Source organism: Anticarsia gemmatalis, chromosome 16 (genome assembly GCF_050436995.1).
Source record: "Anticarsia gemmatalis isolate Benzon Research Colony breed Stoneville strain chromosome 16, ilAntGemm2 primary, whole genome shotgun sequence".
Taxonomy (NCBI): domain Eukaryota; kingdom Metazoa; phylum Arthropoda; class Insecta; order Lepidoptera; family Erebidae; genus Anticarsia; species Anticarsia gemmatalis.
Genome location: NC_134760.1, coordinates 8575413 through 8600407, shown reverse-complemented (window position 1 = coordinate 8600407; position 24995 = coordinate 8575413). Strand labels below are relative to the sequence as shown.

The following is a 24995-nucleotide window of genomic DNA, read 5'->3' as shown; positions in this document are numbered from 1 at the left end:
CTTTGCGTTAAAGATGCCTTTTTTGAAGCACTTTATGTGTGTGTGCAGAGGCCTCCCCTCTTTCTTTTCAAATTTGTGTGTCCTGCACCTTAACTCCTAACAATGGACCCACCATTTGTGGGTCCAGGCCAGATGTACCTGCGGCATTCCGCTTAATCATCGTGGCATATGCACTTACATATCAATACTCCTGTTATAACAGTAGGCCTAAGTAAAAGTGTATGCCAAACCACGTTTCGCCAATTACAAGTCCCACGCAATACAAAGAGAGCCTATAGACATATAATAGGTACTCTATACGTTACCAATTTGCAATCTGAAACTGTCAGAGTAAGATTCTGTTAAAAAGTAAAAGTAATACTTATCTGTGTTCTCAAAAGAGACAGGCTTTTAGGTGACAAGGTGATAAAAATACAAATTTCTTGAAATCGGGCCTCAAATCAAATTCTACAATCAAGTTCAGACGATTGGTTTGTAATAGCGATAAGCCGTTAAATCTCGTTTTACCAACGGCTTTAAGACTTGATTGATATCGTACTAGATAGTAATATTGACTGAACGATTTTTAGTACCTAATTTTAATTCGTAGCCTAGACAAATAATGTAATCCAACGATTTAGTAGATAGAGTATTGTTTGTGAAATTTGCACCTGGCGGAGTTAAGTACAACTCAGAATTTATAACATCATTGACTCGCGGGCTTTTAGAGATGACCTTTTTGATGCACTTTGTTTTGGTAATATACAGATAAAATAATAACGATGTATGTTGATAAATTGAACATACCGAGAGTAGAAAGTCGTAGGACTATAGGTACCGTACTGAAATATTAATAAAAGCGTCCCACAATCACAGAGGCTAGACCCTAGAATATTTTATCACAGATTCCAAAATTAGCATACTTCTAACAGTTGAAACTCGACGGCTTGAAAACTTTGGGAATGTTCTAGATAGTTGCCCTTGTTTTGAGAGATTTATGACCTTTAATTTAATAATCTTAAAAACTAATTATAATTCAAGTATCTTTTACCCGCCAATTCGTTCGCGTGAAAAAAAAAACCCGGCGTTAAAATATGTTCTAAGCCAATTCATTATTTTTTATTTTATTTTACTATATTAGGGAAAACAAACAATTGTACAATGTGTCTTACATCTAGGTTAATTTACACCAAACTATATAACTAGTTTAGGTACAATCAATATCAATTTATAAACTGCGTTCTAAATTTCATCAAAATCCATTCAGCAGTTTCGGCCTAATTGAGCTACATTCACACAGAAATAGAATCATTCGCTATTATACTATTCATAAATATAGCTGATTAATTTAAACCTTTTTAAATTTTGTAGATTGCCAAATGCTTGTTTCTTTTATGCCTGAGGCAATCTAACGATCTTTACCTACAATTTCGTTTTAAATATTCAGGTCAAATATGTACTTGGTATAGATAAAGGGTAAAACATTGTTTTTTTATAAAGCTACAGTTTATTTTTATACCTTGTTAAAAAAAAATACACATAAAGTAAATAAATATTTTTAAGCCTATACTCTGTTCAAGAAATTAAAAAGAAACGACAGAAACGGAATTTTGTTTGCTTTTCTGGAAAGCGATTCTCAAATCAGCAATGTATTTGCTGTATTCTTTCAAAACATCGTAGTATATTAACAAACCATTCACGCTTCAAACAATGAAACTTATAAATTTCTATAAACCTCAGATTAACACACATTTATTTTCCACAGGTACATCTTTTCCCTAGCATTAGCAGATCTTCTGGTCATCCTGATATGCGTGCCATTCGTATCAATCATCTACACACTCGAATCATGGCCTTGGGGTGAACTGATCTGCAGAATATCGGAAGCAGGGAAGGACGTGTCCATAGGAGTATCCGTATTCACTCTCACTGCTCTCTCAGCTGAACGATACTGTGCCATCGTAAACCCTTTTAGAAGGCTACAGGTGAGGAAATACGTATTTTATTATCGGTGTCCGATGTACGTGCTTCGTAAGTGATAGATTGCGTTGTACAACGAGCAATGGATAGCGTGTTTGAAATATCACTTTGTCGGGATTTTGTGAAATATGTTTCAAGTTAAATAGTTTTAAACTTTAATGTAAGGATATTTAACAAGAAAGTTGATGGACTGTAAATACTCGAAAGATATTATTATGGTAAATACACATTATAACCAAGTCTATGGTAAGTTTGTGTGAAAGTTGGGAATTTCCATATATAAAAGAGATGAAAGAACAAACAGAAGTAACAGAAAAAAAAACAGTTCTCGAGGATATGCATCCCCGCCCTTGACTAGTGGTGGACTCAAATCCCAGCAATTGGACGTTAATGGGTTCATTAAAATACGGTAGTCTACATCAAATACACTTTTATTGTTTGCCTTAGTAACTACTAGCAGATATCGTGAAATCTAACTAGGTATCATTTGTTAAAGTCTAAAATTCATACAACTAGGTATAATATTTATTATAATAAACCACAAACGTGAGAGTACTATCAACTATTAACAAGGATCTTGTTGATTAAAACACGCACTATACCTCGTTCTATGAATATTATATCGGTGTTGTTACCTCGAGACTGTTCAACTTTTCACTATTTTAGAGATTAAACCAGTTTTATGGCTTATGATTAAGTATCAGTAGCTGGATTCTCCACTCCTATCGACTACCGACCACCGGCTATCTATTAATACTTATTATATTTTACATTATTACACAAAAATCGAGAGTTAGAACTAATTTGGCAGTAAGTAGGTACATTTAAAATGTCAAACTCTCGGTACTCGACCATACAGACTATACAGATTTGCGGTACAGTAGCGCGATTCTGTACGGTAGGTACCGTCAAGTATCCAATTTGTCAGTTTGACATTTAGAATGTTCTGCCAAAATAGTTCTTACCACGTCCGTTAGAAGCACTGATTAGATTTTCATACAACATTTCTCGATGACAAACCGGTTGTCGGTAGTCGATAGTGTTGAAACGAGCTACCAGAAGCTTAGTTAAGCTTAGTTGTACAGACCATAGGCTGTGAATCACTGCTTCTATATTTCTACTGAAACGTGTCGTCTCAGGGTATTCATTTGTGTCACCCGATCCGGCCGGTGAAAACCGATTGAATTACACTTACCTACACAGGCTCGGAGATAGACGTTTATTTATTTTTCTATTTATAACATTCAATTTGAGAGCTAAATAAAAATAGTACTTATTGGATTTTCACAAAGATTATGTTTCCCGATTTCTCTACTTCCACTACAACGAAAAATTACTTTAATGCCCGCGATATAAGAATTTGACTACCATTAATGTTTTCTTCTGATGTAGAAGAATCTACGTATGTCCTTAAAATTATGGTCTATATAAATTATAATTTATTTTATCCAAGAACTCCTGTTACAAAAAGTAATTAACTGCATCCACTACGCTTTTTTTCTACAAAAAAAACCTGGTAAATTAACAGCACAAAAACTAGTCTTTGCTAACATTAACATCAACTTCAATAAAAACCAGACAAGGCTACAAAACAAACTGCATTAGTTCCCAGAGACCACAAAGCAAACAGTCGTTAGAACACCTTAACATCAGCAAACAAACACCTACTAACTAGTTCACAGTTCAACAGTCCTCCAACTATTATGAGCAACTGCCAACATACATGCTAAAGCAATCGAAGTTCTACTGTTAGAATGAGATAGCGCCATACAAAGTTGTAGTTTATCTCTTTCTGTCGGTAGAACTTGGATCTCATGTCAGACAACTGACACACTTCGGACTTGCAGTGATTGCGATTTAGATTGATACTACCATATGGATAATTTAAACCCATTACTATCTCTTACAGTAGCGTAATTCTCTTCAGTCTATACTATCGAGTGCCTAGGGTAAGATGCGTCAGCTAGAGGTCATAATTAATTTTCATACATACTTTTTCGGTAGCTAATTGGTTGTCCATAGTCGATAGTTGTAGAAAATCACATCTCTGGGCAAATTTCTGCTTCCAAAATGAGAAAGAGGTTGAGTTTGAATCCACCATGATTATCAAGTGCGCGTTGGAGTCTTTGCATTTCTATAAGAACTGTTGAAATAAATACTAGGCATTCTTCATATAGGAGAATTCCACATATTTTGTTTACCGCTAAGGCAAGTGATATCTTTTGTAAGACGGATAACTTCTCTAAGTAATAGTACTAAGTATAATATTCTGTTCTAACTTGAAACTTTGTTACAGCTCCGCAAGTTGCCGCTAGTCTGCGCTACATTCATATGGGCAGCGGCGCTTATCTTCGCGGCTCCGGCGGCAGTATTCTCCAACACCGTGACACTGACAATAAGGCCCAACGTCACCATAGTATACTGCACTCCTTACCCAACAGGCTGGGAAAACTATCCCAAGTAATTTTCCACTCTATTTTTAGTAAAACACAGTTAATTTTGCTTTGTAGCACATTGTTAATGAAACAAAAACCGGGTGGTGTAAACTTTACATAAAGGCAAACAAATTTGAAGCGTAACGTGTATTTTTAAGGTTGATTTTCGCGTGTGATGCACATGATTGGTTTTGACCGACAACGCGAGCGCCTGATAAAGATATTTGAGCAATTTTATGCGCCTCGTATGAATGTGCTAATACGATTAGGGGTTCGGGTCAACTTTGTTTAGAGATTGCTATCAGTATGTGCTTTGTGTCTACGCTGATGAGCTGCTTATTGACACGTGAAATTAATGTTTACTGAATCGGTACAATTGTGGTTTGTAAAAAGAGGTATTACGATTGAGTAGAGAAAAGGTAGAGATGTTTTGAAGCATGTAGCATGTCATCATCAAATAGTTAAGTCAGAAATTCTGAAATAGTATTTGGTCATATTACATTTTAGGATAAAATTGATTGATTGACAAAATCAATGGAAAAACATAACGAAGAAGTTTCTTATTATTACTGTGTGGGCCAGTTAGCTTCACACACTTGCACTAATAGTAAAGTAAAGTAGAGTTAAGTTAAGTTTAGGAGCACTAATAGAAAGATAGCCACAAAGTTAAAAACTGTATATTAAGTTAAAGTTAAAGAGTAAAGTTACAATAAATAACGGTAGCTAGTCTTCCCTTGATAGTTTTCACTGCGTAAAGTTAAGAGGTACTCGCTAATTATTACATAATTTCTCATTAATATAGACGGTATTGCACAATATTAAGTGACGCAGGTTGTTACTGCGTCTGGCGTAAATGCTGAGTAGGCGTATGAGCTGGGTCGGCGTATGAGCTGAGTCAGCGTATGTACGGTCATCAACCCGTACAATTACTATAGAAAGTACTATTACTTTGTACCTATTTATGAATTCCAAGAGTCAACATTCTATTTTCGTCTCGCTAAGTTCATCATAACACAATTACCGAAATACACCAAATCGTATTCCTAACAAACGAAATACCAACACAACTAGTCTTGATTAATCACTAACACCAAACTCAATTCCAATACCTAACTACTAGAAAAATATTGACCAAAAATAATGTTCAAGCAAACTTGACAGGTTTGATTGATGTACGTATTGACTGATCGTTCATAACAGATGTAGCATAAGTATATGAGAATTTGTACTTAATTACATGAACACGTAACCGCAGGATACGTACTAAATAATTTAGCTGTGAAATTCATTAATTATTTGATATTTTGGTTGAATTTGTGGTAGGAAGCTTGATGAAACCGCATGATACTCTTATAGAGATGGAAGATTTGTAAATTCGATTTTAGTACATATTTACTTCCTTATTTATAACGAGTATATTATAATAATATATGTTTATATATTCTTATAATATACTCGTTATAAATAAGTATGTTTCAGGACTTATTTCTTTCACTCGTTTGCAAAATGAAATGAAGAAAACAATACATTTCGTTGTACAAACAATAGTGAGACAAATAATATTACAAAATAATTTTGATCGACTTTTTTTGACTAGCCAACAATCTAAACGTCTGATCTTTCGTATAGAATCTTGAATCATAAATATACTAAAGCCTGCATAAGGGTCAAAAATTTGCCTAATGTAAGAGAACATATATTTTAAAATACCGAATTTTAGAGTATCGAAAAATCTAGTCTATAAAGTACTTTAGTCATGTACAAAATACCCGTAGATTTAGCGTTTCATAGACGTAATACCTGCCATATCCATTTCACATTAGACCCAAAATTTCAACGCCTACAAAATGCTTACAAAAAATAATATTCGTAGCTAGTGGGTGTATCAAAAGGTTGTTATGTAATAAAATTGCGTATTTTCAGCAGATTTAGAGGCTTATAAAGGGTTAAGGGATTGTCAGGTAGACGTAGTTCCAAAAGGTATTAACAGGCTTTATGTCAGTATAGAAATAATTATCAAGCGCCGCTTATTAAAATTCAACAGTGCTTTTCTTTATGAACCCGAAATCTTATTTTTACGATTTTATTTTTACTTTTTGGGGCTCTGTTTAATTTTAGCTTTCAACTTTCTATCGAATGCTTTTACACTGAATGTAAGAAAAATAGGTGTATAAATTTTTGTTGTTTTAATTCTAACTTAAAAACCTCCTTTTTTTGTTGTTGTTCACTCTACATACATACATAACATCACACCTGATATACTCAAAAGTAATAGCACTTTGCCCGATAGAAATCGAACCCGAGACGTTTTGTACGGCAGTCGCTTTGGCATTGCGCCACAGAGGCAAAGTGACTCACTTTTATAAAAATAAAAAACGTTTCGCCTGAAAGTCATTCAAACTTCAACAAGCAAATTACACTTTACTTTTTAAGAACTAACTCGATAAACGTACTGCATTGAAATTTCAAACGTTGAAAGCAATGGTATGGCATAATTTATTCAGCCTCATCTGTCAACGCATTATGCACATAGTGGATGTAAATTCAACTCTACAATGTTGTGTTAGCCCTCTATTTGCACTTCGGGACATAGATCGCCAAATAAACTGAGGTAAACAGATTTACTTCAATATCTACGTGGCAATTTGCATAGATTTATCACGGATTAAGGAAGAATTTACTGCAGTGCAATTTGTATCGATGTGACATTCATACGATGTGATCTATGAGTAAAAACAATAGAATTTGTTAAGCCAACGATCAATCATATTTTGTAAAATGTGTTTTTATTTTGTTACAACAAAGGCATGTTTTTTACTGTTAAGGTTGATATCTTCCTTACTTTAGTTAAACTCAGATTCTTTGTCAGTAAAATATAACTAATGCCCGGATTCTGAGTACATTTAACTACCGCTTAATTAAATCAGAAACCGAGGGTAAATTACTTAATTCCAAAACATCAACATTTAATCCGAAACATCAAGATTAATAAGGAGATTGCAGGTTACTAGCTCTTGACCTATACATACTCCGAGTGTCCTAGTAATTTCATATTCAAACCAATTCCTAATTCGAATTTCCCTTTCAGATGGATGACGCTAGCCAAAGCGCTAGTGTACTACGGACTTCCATTGCTGGTGATAGCTTTTTTTTACTCGCTAATGGCGCAGCGATTGCTAGCCAGTACTAGAGAGATGCCGGGAGCGTTGCACGGCGGACAAGGAGAAGCCCAGGCGCAGGCTAGGAAGTCTGTTGCTTGTATGGTACTGGTGTTCGTGATAGGTACGTGGAAATATATGTAGTAATGTGAAAACCTTTGGTATATTTATTTTGTTTTTTTCTTCCATTTTTTGAAAGACAACTCTCGTACTAAGAAGTGCTTTTGTGTCGCGAGGACTTTTACAAACATAGTTATAACAGACACACAGTACAACCGGACACGAAACACCAATTTGTGTATTGCACAAATAATTGTTCCTTGTGGAAATCGAACTCACGGCCTCCTGACGATCGAACCACTGCGCCACGGTAACAGTTTAGAATGAAGTCTTTCTGTTTTAAATATATATGTTAAAGACAATTTTAAACTGTCTGTAGGAATTTAAATAATAACATACAATTCACGGACTAAAGTACACAATAAACATTTTGAAACTAGACATTAATGACAGAATCTATCCACAAAATTATTTTGACATAGTATAAGTTTAGTTAGTTACGCGCTCATTTAAAAAGAGTTAAGTTTGTTAAAATCATACATAAACTTAAGCTTCTATTTAATATACAAAGTACAACCACAATACAATATTCTTCAGTATAAAATAATATTTCGCTGTAGTAAAAAAAACCTTTGCATTGTACACCTCTTATAAAAGTCATTTTAAAAGAAACGTTCTATAAAACAAAGAAAACTTATAATTTAAGACGTAATAAGGTCACCTATTCATACAGTATGTTGACATTCACAGCACACTATAAATTAAACCTATAATTTAACTACAAAGGGTGTAATTATACAGCCCTGTGTGACGCCGTTCTTCTACTAACATGTTATTTCTAGTAGTTTATTTGAGGGGTGACCTCATTCTAGATTGTATAAAGTACTACTTCTAAATATCTATGGCAAATGTCTTCTTTAACATTTCAATTATATGAATACGCACTATTTATGTGTGTTCGGTCTTTACGTATTAATTGAAGTCGTCATTCATGAATAATTTAGTATTTTTGTCAAAGTGCACATTTTCTTAAACCAAAGGATTTTCGAAGTTTTATGATAGAGAAATTCCATTAATTTTCCAAAATGCAGAAATTTCCTTCGACTCAACTTTGAGCAACTCTTGATCAACATTATGTCTTCGTCACTTTTGCGTGTTTTTATCAGAAATACTTTTGCAGATCAGAAATTCAGCGGTTATTCGTTCTTTAAATAAATATATACGAAAGTCTGTATTGGTCTTTCCTTCCACAAGTACGGAAATCTACCAAACCATAATACAACCAAGAATTTCTAAATTTAGGCCAACATGAAGTGGATTTCTATACTTATATAAGGTTCTTAATTTATCAAATACCTCAATAATCAATTTTATCATCTCAATACCGTTAAAGCTTAATATTAATGACTCGTAGAAACCTCTTAAGCCCCGCTCAATTACTCTCAAAGTATTCACAGAATTCAATTGTCAATTTCTTAGTACGTTTAACTAGTAAATACTTCTATAATTCTTGGGCTTTGAACAATATTCCAACTATGTAGAGGATCAAATTGTTGAGAATCGTTTACTTTAACTAGTGTCATTAAAACATTACAAAATTGAACCTTATTTTGAATGGTAATTGTGCTTTCTATTCGTTTAATAATTATTAAGTTTAGCAATTTTCATTCCGGGTAATCGCTAGACTGTTTAAAAGATGATAGTATAAAACATTAACTGAATATAATTATTATTTCCAAAATAATTTATTAGGTTAAGTCGTTCATCTAGACTATCCGATTTACAATCAATCGATCGATCAATCCGATTTACATAACAAATGTAAAGCCTTAAAATGTATAAACCGTTTACCTCATCGTGAACCGTTTCTAAAATCTTTACTACTTACCGTAACTACTGCCTACTAGAATAACTTGAACTTAAACTATTATCCCACACTCGAAGATCCAAATATCCATAAAATTGTATCTCTGAGTGCACATATAACATTGGTAGCTTATTCCGTAAGTACCACCTGGCAATAAGCCAATATTATCAAGAAACAAGAATTTATTGGTCCGATGTTGACATCCCATTTATTTAAGCAGAAATACTTCTGTAACCAATATCCCTTCTATATTACCAGAACCAGTCTTAGTTATTACAAAAAATAATCTTAAGTTGCCAATACGTCACTCACTTTTATATTTTGTAGGCAAAAGATCTATTGCTGCGAAAAAAAACTAAACACGTAAACGCTTTCAAGAGTTACTTCACGTGATTTTCATCTTTTAAGGAAAGATCATTAAATCTCACAAAGTAGAAAAAAGCTTATATGTATTTGGAACTCATTAAATTCATTCTTTGTTAAGGTCATCTTCATGACTGATACCTAATCATTTCGCCGCTAGTATAACTAACTCTTCTTCCGCTATACAGGAAGCACTAATATTTTTCCATGTTACATTCGAGTACAAAAGAAAAGAAAACAAAACACAGCTTCAATCCAACAAATAATTGGCCCCAATGAGCGCAAAAGATTCAGTTATTACTATAGTCTAAGAGCCAGCAATATTTCACATCCATTGTAGTCTTTCTGAACTTAATGCTAAGCTTGGATTAAAGTATCATAATTGCGCTTCTAGGAATCTCTCATTTCAAGATAATGAGCAATCGGGTTTATGTAAAACTAACTCTCGACCGCGACTTCGTTCAGTTTAGTTTTGAAATGTTGCTTTTGCAAGTCCTTCAATTTAGTTCTGATTAAGTTCGTCGAGTTTAAAGCAAATCTAGTTTTCTCTGGGAGTGTCTTAGTCAGTCTTAGACCATATTTTAGCTCTATTCGCCATTGGAAAAAATAATAAAATTATACAAGTATGCTCGAAATTAATTCGAATTCATTAAGTATTATTATTACTTCTATTTCTTTTTTGTTGTATCATTCTTGATGCAAATCTTTAAACAAAGGAATTTAAAGATTTGTAGTCTTGACTCTTGCAATATACTCTCTTCCCTAATTTAGAATTGGAGGTAATTTTTTTATTTAACTGTAACCCATCAGAAAGTTTACCATCAATCTCAGAACCAAAACGATACCTCGAAACTTTTATTCATTTAAAACTGTACGTTGATACATAAATTTTCTATTTACGGTGAAAACTTAGGTGGTTGGTTGCTCAAAATTTTATTTACATAGTTACTGAGCTAAGACTCGGTACTAAGTTTAAGCGGTTTTGCGTTTAAATTATCCAGACTTGATCCAGGTAATTTTCACACTAAGTATGGATATTATCAGAGGTCGTTCGTAGCTTCTTCTTAGTTCCTTTTGATCGGTCTCCTTAGTTCAATCATGATTAAATCGATATTGGTTGATTTATGTTAATATTCTCCAAATGCTGAAAACCATTCATATGATTAAGTACCTACTTAAGCTCTGATTCTAATACACGTTATATGTACATTATGGCTAGATATGGTATGCACTGCAATGTTGAAGGTTCAATACCTTAGCGAACGTCTCCAGAATACCCTGTCAACATTCTACCATGTGATAATCAGTATAATGTTGTCGAAGCCAAGCATTTAAATTGTTGACGTTGTTTTTTTAATACAAATAAGATAGTAAACAACATAGCCATAAACAAACTAAAGACTAAATTCTCGTAGAAACAGTTGAAAGGCAAAACATTTTAATGAGTGGGATTACCCCAATCTGACGCCAAGTCAATTACAAAACTTTTTCTTCGTCTAATTGCTTTAAGTTTTAAGTCAGTTATTAGTTCACAAAAAACATGAATTGAAGTATAATTGAGGCTTAATTTAACACGTTTTAATTTATTAATTATAGGACTTTGGACTTTTCATTATTTGATATTATACTGACTGCTAAGACAATAACGTTTTGTTGATCTTGAGTTGGTGAATTTTTGATAAATTTATCTCAAAGCTACATCATCATCTTAGGAGTTTCTTTTCTACCACATACACGTCTGTTTTATTTAAAAAATTACTACATTTTGGTCGCTACCCAATCCGTTACCTTAAAATGTAATGAGGTAAAAATGTTATGTATAGTCCAGATAATAAAATACCTAGGTTAAGTAGAGTGTTATGATATCGTTAAAATAAATTAATAACTGAAATTATTAGGGGTCTTAACTAACTTGCTCATATTTTTTCACCGAACAATCGACTTTTCTTTTATTAACGAAGTTACATTATTTCCAGTGTTCTTCATTTGTTTCTTGCCGTACCACGCGTTCGAGATGTGGTTTCATCTCTCGCCGACCGCGCAATCCGACTACAATGATTGGACTCACGCCTTGAGAATAATGGGATTCTGCCTTAGGTATGTATTCTAATACTATTCTTATTCACTACTGTGATTGAGATTATTGACTGAGAAAAACTATTATCTATATAATGTAATTTGTGTAGTTGCAAACGTTCTACTAGTTTAAGAGTTCTATTAGTTAGCAGAAACAGAAAATACTAAGGGCCAGATTCACATGTTATGGATAACTTAACCAATAGATAAAGTGACAGCTACTGAATTAACTTTTTTTTTAAATTTAGCCTTATACTTATAGGTACTTAAAAGTGGTAAAAAGAAACATAGCTGAATTATTTTTTTAGTAACAAAGGAGACCTTTTAGTTTTATTTATTTTTGTCTAGTGTCTTGTCTGAATCTCCTCACAATTCTTTGAAAGCGACCTCACTTTATATGCAGTTTTCACAACTTTATTGCTGAAAGTCTAAAATAAAAATATGACAGGTTCCATTCTGAAACTGCAACAAGTGGAATGTTCATTATTATCTATAATTCTGATTTTTATTCACGCGTGCTATAAGCATTACCTGAAAGCCAGTGATGTATAATTTAAGTTTCTTTTTTATACGCCTCCAGGCTCCATGCTTAACTTTCAAGCCACGCGTCTAATACGTGACAGAAAAAGTCGTGTCGATATTAAATTTAAAAATTCTCATTCCAAACGTGTTTACTGAAAGCAATGAAATATTTTCTAAATTAAATGTCAAACTTCATTATTACAATTTCATTTTGTTTTGAACTTCTGCAGTTTTCATTAAAACGGTTCAAATTAGTTAATCAGTTTAATTATTCGAGGGTGCGAGTTGAAAATTGACAATTAATGAAGTTGACAAAATTTTCGGGAAACAAATTAACGTTGATAAAGGACAGGGCTACAAATTAAATGACGTAGAAAACAATAAGAATGTGACATTTGAAAAAGTTGGAGGCAGTTCTAAAGAGAGACAGGTCAACAAAGGGCCGCAAACTGGATGTTTACTGAAGTCCTCTTCGCATACAGTTGACTAGACAAAAGCTTCCTGCGACCCACTTGACAATGTCTTTCCACCTCGAATATTACGTAGGCCTCGTTTTTTACAAAATGCCTAGCTTTATTCAAGTGCCAAGTCAAATTATTTGAATGATACCCTTTAACGTGCTGACGTCAAAATCGGTGACCTTTAAGATTTTGATACATGAGAAAATTTAACTTGTTCTTAGAAAGGTCGTGATGAAAATTTAAGACGAATTGTATTATCCCTTTCATTTTACACAAATAGTAGACTTTACGGTTTCAGGTGATGAAATGAGCACTTTATTTTGCCTTTAGGTTTTCTTTGTAAATTTATTTTGCATTCCACTCTATACTCTCGAAATTTATAAAGAAAGGTAACTTAAAATAGTGACTGGAATCGTCAAAGAAAAACGAATAGCTCAGACATTAATAATAATATATGAACACATTGAAATCACGTATACATTCAAAGCCAAATTTCTCAATTTAAGTATTTGTAAGGCCGTCGTCAGAACAGAAAACATAAAATACAAATATTAAATTATGTAGTTCATACACAACCTGTTTAGCAGCTGTTCCATAGTGTCTTATGTATTTTAATGTTAAATCAATTCACATTAATAAAGTCTGCCAATTTTTTTCTTCCTAGCTTCCTCAACTCGTGCGTGAACCCAGTAGCCCTGTACTGCGTGAGCGGCGTCTTCAGGCAGCACTTCAACCGCTACCTCTGCTGCCGGCGAGGGTCATTGCACCCCACCTGCAGCTCCAGACTGTCCAGGACCGCCGTCTGCGAGACCTCCTTCAGAAGCACCCACCGACATCGATGTAACAGGTTGGGTTAAACAGGATTTTAGTATATAGTAAGATAATTTTTTGAGTAATATTTTTAGTGTCTTCTTTCATGTTCGTAAGTTATTTTTTTTTTGTTTTTTGTTGATGTTGAAAGTTGAAAAGATATCTACAACAATATATATACCAATATATATATTGTTATATTATATACCTATCCGTTTTTCTTATGAAAGCTATTCTGATTTCTGACTGAGCCTTCTTGTAATGCAGAATGCTCAAATCGCTCCTTGAATACAAAAGGGCCACAAATAGAAAACTATAAATTTTACAGGAGAGCCAAAACAAATTTTTGAAACTGTTTTTTTATAACATTTCATATATTTATTTATTAAATATAAGATGTTAATATATCATTAGATGCGTATTTTTTAGCTCTATCTTTCTACAAAATAAACTTCGTAATAGCTGTTACCTATTAAGAGAAAAAAGCATATAAGTCCCTTTTGCATTCAAAATTTGAACCAATATTATGTGAAATATGTCAAAAATTAAACACAGATTTACAAATAAAAATGGTTAATTGTACTTTTTTTGGTAAAAAAACCGTATCAAAAAGTGTAATAATAATTACTAAGTAAAACCATAACTGAATAGACCAGGAAAACATTGTATTAAACAATCTAAATGAAAAAATCTTAACTTTTTATTAAGTAAGTAAAATTATTGAGATCAACTTTGTGCGTAACTTTCATTATTTAGTAAAATTAAACATCAATCATCATCATCAATCAATGGGTAACGTGACCAGTAGACTAAGTGCAGCAGGAGTATTAAAGAAATAAGATAATAGAAAAGGTTTTTGAGTTTTATAAGCCTTTATATTTAGCATTCGTGGATTATTCCAAAGCTTTGGCAGCATTACTCATTCCGCCATGGAATCATCACTCCATCCAAGTCCTACTTAAAGATACTATGTAGAATCAAACCTTCATACATCAAACTCATCAAAGCAATAGACAACAATATCATTCCAAGCGTGAAACAGGGAGACCCGCTATCTCCCAAATTATTTACCAGCACCCTCAGAGAAATTTTCAGGAGCCTGGCGGTGTTATGGCAATCAAAAGCATAGTTGTAAGTGGTAAACAGTTAACAAACCATTGTTTTGTAGATGACATAGTCCTCTTCTCTTTTTCGGCATCGGAACTCGAATCAATGCTCAAAGATCTGAGCACGGCAAACCTTCAGATTGGTCTGAGTAAGAACCGTACAAAAACCCAGGTTATGACCAACACAAAACGTAGGGTCGAGGTAGACGGGCACGTCATAGACTATGACTATGTCACTTGCTAGGGCCAGATAACCTCTTTTAACAACCGACGGGACAAAGAGTTGGACAAACGTGTCACAAGTGCCTGAAAGAGATCCTGGTCCAGGAAAGAGCTAATGAAGGGTAACCTTCCACTGTCACTGAAGCGAAAGCTCGTCGACATGTTTATACCTACTACCCGTCCTTACCTATACTGCCCAAACATGGTCCCTTACGGAAAACCAGAAAGAGCCAGAGAGCGATGGAGCATAGTATATTATGCATCAAAAGAACAGATCACGTCCGAAATTCTATACTGCGCTCCCAAACTCGCATAGCCGATGTAAGGAAGAAGACCGCCTGGCTGAAATGGAACTGAGCCGGCCACATCCATACTAATATTATAAAGCTGAAGAGTTTGTTTGTTTGAACGCGCTAATCTCAGAAACTACTGGTCCGATTTGAAATTCTTTCAGTGTTAGATAGCCCATTTATCGAGGAAGGCTATAGGCTATATATCATCACGCTACGACCAATAGGAGCAGAGTACCAGTAAAAAATGTTACAAGAACGGGGAAAATATGACTCTTACGTGACGTAAGCGAAGTTGCGCGGGTCAGCTAGTTATCCATATGCATTCGGAAGGGTGGATCCGCATATCTACCAACTGGATGCCAGAAGATGGTCATAGCAGACGCGGGAGACTTAAATGGAGATGACGGGATGACCTAGACGCATTTGAAAAGGACTGGTCGGATCTTGCCCCTGAAAGAGGAATTTGAAAGGAAAGGGTGCCTCTTTACTTTGCCTGCATCAAAATGTATTATTTTATTTTTAAAATTGTAACGAAAACTAAAATTATTATCATACCAAACGGTCATATTTCTGGCCTCCCATTCTAGCACGCTAAAAATGATTATTTATTCCACAATAATTTAATGCAAAAGGGACGTATTTCAAAATATGCTACTGTTATATTACAAAATATAATAGCAAATACTAGTGTTTGAATGCAAAACGGTCGTTTTCAGAAATATGGCACTTTTGTATTACAAAATATGGTAACAAATACTATAGTTAGAATGCAAAAAGGACGTTTTCCAAAATATGGCAGTTCTGTATTGTAAAATATAATCACATTAACTTGAAATTTTGCACCCAACACAGACATATTTTGGATTGTGGCACTTTTTCATGCAACTGACGAGCATTTGCGTTGAATCTCCGGGCGCAACTCGCAAAGTGGCTGTTTTGTACTGACATTACCTGTCAAAGTGAGCTAATGCAAAAAGGGCAGTAAGTCAGTGCAGCCATAATATAAGCAAAAATGATGGGGGTTTTTTTTTACTATAAAATATAGTCGGTTCAGGTGTCATTTTTGCAATAAAACGATTTTCATTTTTTTTTGAGTTGTGGCCCTTTTGCATTGAAGGAGCGAAATGTTCGTCTTAGAATCAGGAATGATTTTGAAAGTAAATTGCAATAACATCGTGTTTTATATTGTACCAATCTAATTTGGCAGGAAAAATTGTTAAAATAACAATGATGATAAAGGAAATAGCAAAAAGTCTTACGAAAACCAAACAAGGCAAACGTCAAATATATTACTTCGTGCGAATTCTTTCCAAGCCACGTTCATTACCTAAACAAACTCCAAAGAAAAACGGCACAAAAGATTACTTGAGTAATCTTTTCGTTCACCTTTCTCACACAGACCTAAGGTGTGAAACATAGATAACGGGAGCGACTTGGTGCGTTTACAAAGCGTTAGCTGCGCGGTTTGTTGTTTTCATACACAGCTCTAGTGTACTATATTAGCTGCAGTAGTTACCTAAACTGCTTAAAGAATTGCGGTTCCAACGCGTCATTCGACCAACGCCTGTCATGCGCCAGCTTTGTGTTTGTGGTCACCCATACAGCTACGTGGAATTATAACCTCCCTAGTGCTGCACCTGCCCTGCACCTTTTACTTTGTGTGATTTCTTTTGTTTATATAATATGTAGACGTCCAAAAGACTACTTCAAACTACAACCGCGCGAGCCCGCACCCATACCGCAATCGCGTTGTGTCTGTGTTAGGCTTAATCTTTTCGCCCACCTTTCTCACACAGGTCTTAATGTATTCGAATAGCGTACTACAAGCAAATTGTTATAAGATAAGCCTGAGTTAATGACTCTCTGTATAACAATTTAGCCATTGTCTGTTGTTTACTGCGTGTTCTAAAGGAATGGGTGCTTTCGCTAATTTGGGACTGGAAGTTAGTGGGAGTAATGCGAATGTTAATTTGTTGATTAAGTGGAATAAAAGAGAGGTTTTAGTGGATAATTAGATAAGGAAATAAAAATATCAAGCTGAGTATTCTGTTATAAGATTATTAGATTCAATACAATTACATAATATGGAGTAATTTTCAACCATAATCAATCATCAAGTACATAATATTGTGTTTTTGAAGAAACCAGGAAAATAAATAATAAGCAAACATGAACTAAATTCAATAATATGTTTTTACAAATTTATCTCATCGTGGTTTTAGAAACAGCTTTCATTCGAATTGTTCCACACATTAGCGAACAGTAATTAAGATAATTATTTGAGGGTAGTTCAACTAGTTTTGATCACAACGACCTTTTAGTTTGGGTCTAGTACTGTTTGTGATAAAACCACCCGTATAGATTTACAGGGAATTTTGTTTCAGATAACTTTTAATAATTATGGCTAATTATATTATTATCAACCATATCCTAAAGGTTGTATTTATGAAAGCTGCTCGAACATTGTTCGTGAAGTCGCGTCTAAGCCTTAGTCGTACTCTAAGGAAGCCTGCCTTCAAAAGATTTGAAAACTGTTAGAAAAAATATTAAGGTGTGAGGGTTTTTGAAGTTTTTCAATAATTTGTTTTATTCAAAATTATTTCAAGTAAAAATGTTATTGTAAAATTCAAAGCCTGTTTGCGTCTGCTACAAATGTTTGCTGTGACATATTTCAAATACTATTGACGGGAGACCTGAAAAAACATTAGTTATTAAAAAAAGCTTTTCACTCAAAAGAAACAAAATCATGCTTTATTGTTAAATCATTTGAAAAATTGACAATGAAAGCGTTTGCGTTAAAGTGATTGATTCTTTCTGTTGCTCTTTTCAGTACAATACTTTTAGAATAAAAAGCGAAGCTTTATTGAAACACTGCTTTTATACTTTCTTAAATATAAATTGTTGAAAGATTTTTAAAGTGAAAATATGACTAAGAAAGGCGGTGTTTTCAATGTTTTTGTGTGAAAAATCTCTTATTTAAGATTGAATTTTGGTAGAGCCAATAAAAGGAGCTGGCAAGGAACTCCTGCTCACTCATTATATCACCAAACGGCCAATACAATATTACATTACTAATTTAATCTTACAAAAAGACTAACCATTTATTTAGTGTAATAAATAAACCAACTGTAAATCAAAATGCATTTTTAAAATCAAAACAAATGTCTCTTACTATAAGGTTTAACGAATACCTATTTACTATAACTACACATTCTACTTCCCGAATAAGACATAACAATACATGTTCGAAAATTGTCATTACCTACACCTTTACAAAAAGAGATCCTTATATTTCTTCCCTACCCAGCATGTTTTTAATATCCTCTTCAAATAAAATGGCGCACTTCGGATTCCCTATGGGATATAAAGGTCACTAATACCTATAGCTTCACTTGTAATAGCAGGGTCCTTAATTAAAGACCGTCTATTGCTATTAACACTCAGTTTCATCCGAGGACCTGCGATTTTGTTGCCGGTTTCATTTTGGAAAATAGCTAAACTGATTGTCGTTAAACGGAATTGACCATGAAATCTAGTTAAGTACAATGTTTCTCTGAGTGAAATTGGCCACTTCAGGTGACACTCCTTTGGACGATAGCATTCTACAAATTAATGAGTTTATATCGAGATTTCAAATGCAACAATATCAAACAAATACCTTCAAAAATTTAGTTTTTTAGAATCTGGTTATGTTTACGGTTAGTTTTCGTGTTGCAATTTGCAATATTGTGTTCATTCTCACTTAATATATTAACATACTATCTACCTATATCACTTTCAATTCTAAGCCATGAACCTTTTTGTGATTCCCATTGAACTATAAGAAATTTAATTATATCCGTGAATTTTGCCATGATTCTTCTATGACACAAAAAATGTTTCTAAAGTTATCTTTAAATGAATTGGTCCCACTAATTGTCCAGATCAAAGTGAACCTAAAGCCGGACCGATACTCTGTATCGACGAAATAAAAGGCTGACAGTCGAGAGCATTCAATTCGTTCAATCACTTACTGTGTAGTGTCAACGTTTTCATTATTGCAAATGAAAGGGCTTCGGTTAATTGCACAATAAAATTAGTTTGCGAAGTAAAACTGCAAATAATGAAAATGTTAAATTACAAATTACTGAGTGAAATTGTAAATTTTGACGAAAGTATTTATTTTCGTACAGTGTAATTTAAAGCTAATTGCAAAACAATTGACAATCAAACAACGTCAATCATTGGCGTTTTATTCGAAAATATTTAATTTAGTTTGCATTTTTTTAAGATTATTTCTAACATGTATTTTAGGTGGCATTTACCTTATTTACAGCTCACAAGTATATTTGAGATTTTCGTATGCGCTGGTACCATTTTATGATCCAATCCCGAACTCGCAATAAACAATTTTGTTATATTTAAAAAGGGAATATCTCTCATTACAATCACAAAAGCATAAAAATTACCTACCAAATTGTTATTAAACTGCTAAATGGTAACGCTTGTTTTATACACAGAAAACGATACCTTTATCAAAGTAACAGCTGTCGTTCGTTAGCGAATAGTGTAAACTGAAGTTTAAGCAATATCAACATGTAACTAGTTATCTCGCATCGCTTCAAAGCCTTAAATCAAACAGTTTGGAGGATTAACTAGTTGACGGAATAACGGTTTAATTTTCAATAGAGTAGTGATCGTACCATTTTGCTGAACGTTGTCATATTGATTTCATTCAAGTAACAGAGATTCATTTAGATTTATATTAAGTAAAAAATATTTTCGGGACTCACCTCTATAATGTTTGTGGTCAAATTAATAACTAGAAAGATTGCAAAATGTTCTTGTCTTCATCAAATTTCAGTTAATCTAACAAGTCCCAACATAACGAAAAAGTAAGTATTTCTTAAATATTTAATCCTGAAGTAACCTTTTTGCTTAGGAATAAAAGATTCTCCCTAATGTTTACATAACATAATAATATATGTAATTGGAGAAAATAACTAATAAGAACAAAAAAGACGTCACGGCCTCTAATTCAAACAAATATTTCTTAACCTCTACCTTATCTTACCAGTACACGACAAGAAAATACAACACAGTGTATTTTAGTAAGAGTAATTTTCAACATACTCTGGTGAACTAGTATTCAGCCTTACCTCACGTTATTCGACTAATATGCAAATTGTTAAACAAGTGTGCGGTCAAACGCTGTATTGTGGTACATAAATCATCGCCATACAATGCATGCTGCTGCTATAAATGTAAGTTATTGTCTGAATAGTTTAGATATATCCTTCTATAGCATATAGAACAATGTGAGGTCTTATAGTCTAACTACTCAGTAGACCCTTGGGATGCACGATTATCAAGATTATAATTCATAATCCTGTGTATTTCAAAAAAAAAAAGTAGCTGTATCAAGCAGACCACCGTTAGCTGCATAAGTCCGTAGGTCTCTTATGTTCTAAATTCTGAATGTAGCGTATCTCAGTCAACCGCAAACCTTACATGCAAGGCTTTCTACTAAGTTATTGAGTTACAGTATTAAGTCGTGAAGTTTCCTTTGCTATTAACTTTGTACGTAACGGATAAAAATGCCACATCATCTTTAATTTATTGAGCTAATCGCTAATAGCTAGGAACTGTTTTACTAGTTGGTATACGACGTGGGATAAGCAACCTTCGCATAGTCTTCCATAGATTGGTGGTCGATAAATATATCGGAGAGCACTGCATAAAAATCAGTTCAGACAGACCCGGCCAGGGAATTTCATTTGATAATATATTATGTAGTGATAACATTTTGTCAGTATAATAATTTCATTCTGAACTAATACATATTAAAGCGAAACGATCCTACTTCAAGCATATAATTAGATCGTATAACATACTACAATGCAATCTATTCACGCAGCTCATGATTCGACGTCTTAACGCAGTCTTAGTTATATTGGTATTGTAATTAACTTGTGGTAGATACCACTTATGTCGGTATCAAGCGGTTAATATTCGCGATATAGACGGTTATAATCAATACTGATCGTTTGCTGAATATCTGTCTTGAATTTAGTAATATTATTATCGCTTTTGTAGTACAGTCATGTAGATTGGTGTTACGGTTCCATGTACTAAGATGTTTGTAAGTCTGATTACCAGTCTTACCGAGGGCTATCGTGTTATAATCTAGGTAACTGGATTGTGAAGGTCCGACAGGCAATCGTTTCATGTAAAGTACTAGTACAGTATTTAGATACCTGCATCCGGTTAGATTGGACAGTGACTCCAACATATTTCGTTTAAAGAAAGACCAGTGTAATGGTTTTATGAATATTTGATGTCCGTGATCTTTTAAAGCGTTAATTGTAAATATTCACTTAAATGTATACATAAAGCTACTTCTTTTTAGCTTTTAGACTAATGTCCAATGTTCGTCATAAAAAATCCTTTACAATCTTCCAATTTTTTTATATAATACCTTGAAACTTAAATGAGAAAATAATACTTTTTACGAGTTCGTAGAAAACGTTTTCTTACTATCCATTCCGAAAAATGTGTAACAAGATTAGGTGAAACTTCTTGGTATAAACCTTTTTCAAACATGTACACTTTCTTGGAAAACAACAGGCTACTCGACTGAGAACGATTTATTTAACTGTATCTTTTCAACTTTCTACTTGTTATTTAGTTACTATCTTAAGGTTAAATTTTGTTTTAGTAAACTTGTGTTTCAAAAATTGTATAATATGTTAAGCTTTTAGTTAATTTATTAAGGCGTCTAATTACAAGCATAGTCGTAACATATGCAACGGAGACAATTCTAAAACCTAATTAATCATTCAATTAAATAGGATCAGATGGCAGGATTAATTCTAGGGAAGTAATACGTGCATTAATTGATAATTTTATACCGCTCGAATCAGATCAACAAATTTATATTAAATGCTTGTGTTTAAATCTGGGGTTGTAAAATGTGCCTATGTAGCATTGAACACTTTCTGATCCTCCGTTTTTTCTGCCCAACTTAATAGAAAAAAAACTTTGCATTTGTCGAAGGATTAGCAATCATATGTTATCTTTGCTAAATCCTTCCACAAATACATTTCCTACTTCAACGGTGATGATTTATCAACTTTTCCAGGAACCCGACAGAGAGCGTAGTAATATCGAACTACGATTACGGAAGTACTAAGAAGAAGAGCAACATAATATCAAGAAACAGTACCGACGGTGTCACCATCATGACTATTCGGGACACAAATGACTTCCTGACTGGCGACATCGATGACAAATGCATCAATAGATAGGTAATAATTCGGTTCCAGAACCGAAAATGAGTGTTTTATATCAGTGAGACTATTGACTTTACGTTTTGAAAGACGTGTAACGTATAAGTGATTGTGTTATATGTGATGATGCTGATAGAATTTGTAAAAGATTAAAGAAAACTTGGGCTAGTGTAACGAGTCGTGGATAAGTGTCTGCTAAACTACCTGATGGATAAATGTCAGCAATCATCCAACTTTCTTTTGAAACAGTTGCTGTGATTATTGCTCTGAGAAACAAATATTTAGCAATGCCGATGAGTGTAAGTAATAAGTACTTTCACTGCAAATCTGAATGTAAATTATATTATTGCAAAAGAGACATTTTACTGATAAAGTGTGATAAATACAGTTGAATACATACAAACGTTAGGAATCATTCTGTCATAACAAATCGTGAAAAGTGTCCAAAATGTCGAGAACAGAATTTTAAACGTTGCTTTATCTGTAACACTGGGGATAGTTGATGGATTTTTCTGTTGAAAATGCCTATGGTAGTAACAGTTATACTGCGAATAAAATGTAAATGTAAAGATGATCAAACTATATACCATATATACTATCTATATACAATAACTATAAGCAACAGTGCTTTTTCTTAATCACTTGTTTATTACGAGGCAAAACCCTTGCCTTCTACGTAAGCCAAGTGCAGGTTGGGGACTTGCATTTCTTCCAGAACTATAAGGTATGCAAGGTTTTATCAGAATGTTTTCCTTCAGCGTAAGAACACGTGATCATTATTTTTAACACGCAAATAACTTCATTGACTTTTAAAAACTTATAAAAAGTAATGTAATACAAAAAATATAGTTCGAAAATTACGAATAATAAATAATGTTTGTATCAGTAATGTGCAAGTGAAAATTATTTGGGAAGAACAGACATTATTTTACAGATTCTGTCAGTGTCGTTATTAAATTAATTAAATAAATTAGTAAAAGATGTTCTATGTGATGTACGCATTTGGCATAATGTTAATTAATATCGTTATATTTTTGTATCGAATTAAGATTATTGTAAATTTATTCTAAGACTAAATATAAAATGAAATAAAAATCTATGTTACTATTTACTACGGATATGAAATATTGTAATTAACTATTACAGTGTAATTATTAAATTAATATTTTTAAAAGGCATTAATTGACTGCATTTAAAATGTAAATATTTAAACACGATATTTATTTCCCAAGCTATTGATACAATAATAACTTTGGCATTTCAAGGGAAAGAAAAAATAAGTGAAACTACTTAGAACTTTTTTGACTAAATAATAAATAATTGCTTACCAATAAAGTAAAGACCTTTCGATAAAAAGATTTACACAAACTTTGAATATAATTTCTTTTAACATAAAAATTGGCAGCGAATGTGTAACTTCTAGTCATAATTAAATAACTATAAACGTAGTGTTTCAATGTAAAATAATGTATTGTAAATTATCAGGTTTAAAAGACCAAAAATTAGACTATTATTGTAAGAAAATTTGCTGTAATATATATGTAAATATAGAAGCTTTATATACTAAGTGGAAATAGATATACGATACGATATATTCCAAAGATTTGTACCAATTTTAAGAGTAAGGATAATGATGTTTAAGAATATAGTATTCAAACAATGTAATATTTTTTGTGAAATAAATAGACGTCAGCATGCATAGAGCCTTTTTTTTAAAGCAAACCTTAAAACAACAAGAGTGGAGTCATACTGTTGCACCGTAAGTTTATAGCAAGTTTGTACCTAAGCCCAATATTTGATAGATTCACGTAATATATGATTTTTTACATTTTATTCACCCTTTATCTTATTTGTTCATACATTTTTCAAAAGTTATCTAAAGAATCTATATTTAAAAAATGCAAATGGTCATGCAAATCGAAAACAAAATATTAATACACACAAATTAAATAACAATACTTAACAAAGTAATTCTAAACAAATCTCATTAAGATAAGCATAAACAAAATTGAGATAAGTTCAACTTGATTTATTAATTAATTTTAATTTCTAAGTAGTTTTTTAATTTAGAACCCGTTACATTTGCAAACGGATCGATTTATTCTATTTATAAAATTACGATACGAACTCTCTAGGGCCTGAAATTCTGAAGTATTATAATTACAAAAACTTCTAGTTGAACATTTCTGACTATATTTATACTGGACTAGCTGACCCGCGCAACTTCGTTTGCGTCTAGTAAGAGAGAATGCGTGAAATTTTCACCTTTCCACCAATTATGAGAAAAACTTAATAGAAAGTAGTTTATATCATAATAAAATTAATAGAGTTCTCGTAACATTTCAGACCAAATTCAATAATAACTACAACATTTCGTCAGTAATTAATATCAAGT

General features: G+C 33.0%; 1 protein-coding gene across 1 annotated transcript in view; it reads left to right on the top strand.

Annotated features, from left to right (window-relative positions):
* LOC142979536 (neuropeptide CCHamide-2 receptor-like) overlaps positions 1-24283 on the top strand; it is a 93564-nt gene extending 69281 nt beyond the window's left edge. Inside the window, exons 3-8 of the mRNA XM_076124490.1 lie at positions 1745-1964; positions 4256-4419; positions 7483-7676; positions 11819-11939; positions 13566-13748; positions 22453-24283. Coding sequence (XP_075980605.1) covers positions 1745-1964; positions 4256-4419; positions 7483-7676; positions 11819-11939; positions 13566-13748; positions 22453-22618 — 1048 coding nt within the window. The 3' untranslated portion in view covers positions 22619-24283. The remainder of the gene's footprint in view (positions 1-1744; positions 1965-4255; positions 4420-7482; positions 7677-11818; positions 11940-13565; positions 13749-22452) is intronic.
* Positions 24284-24995: the final 712 nt, after the last annotated feature.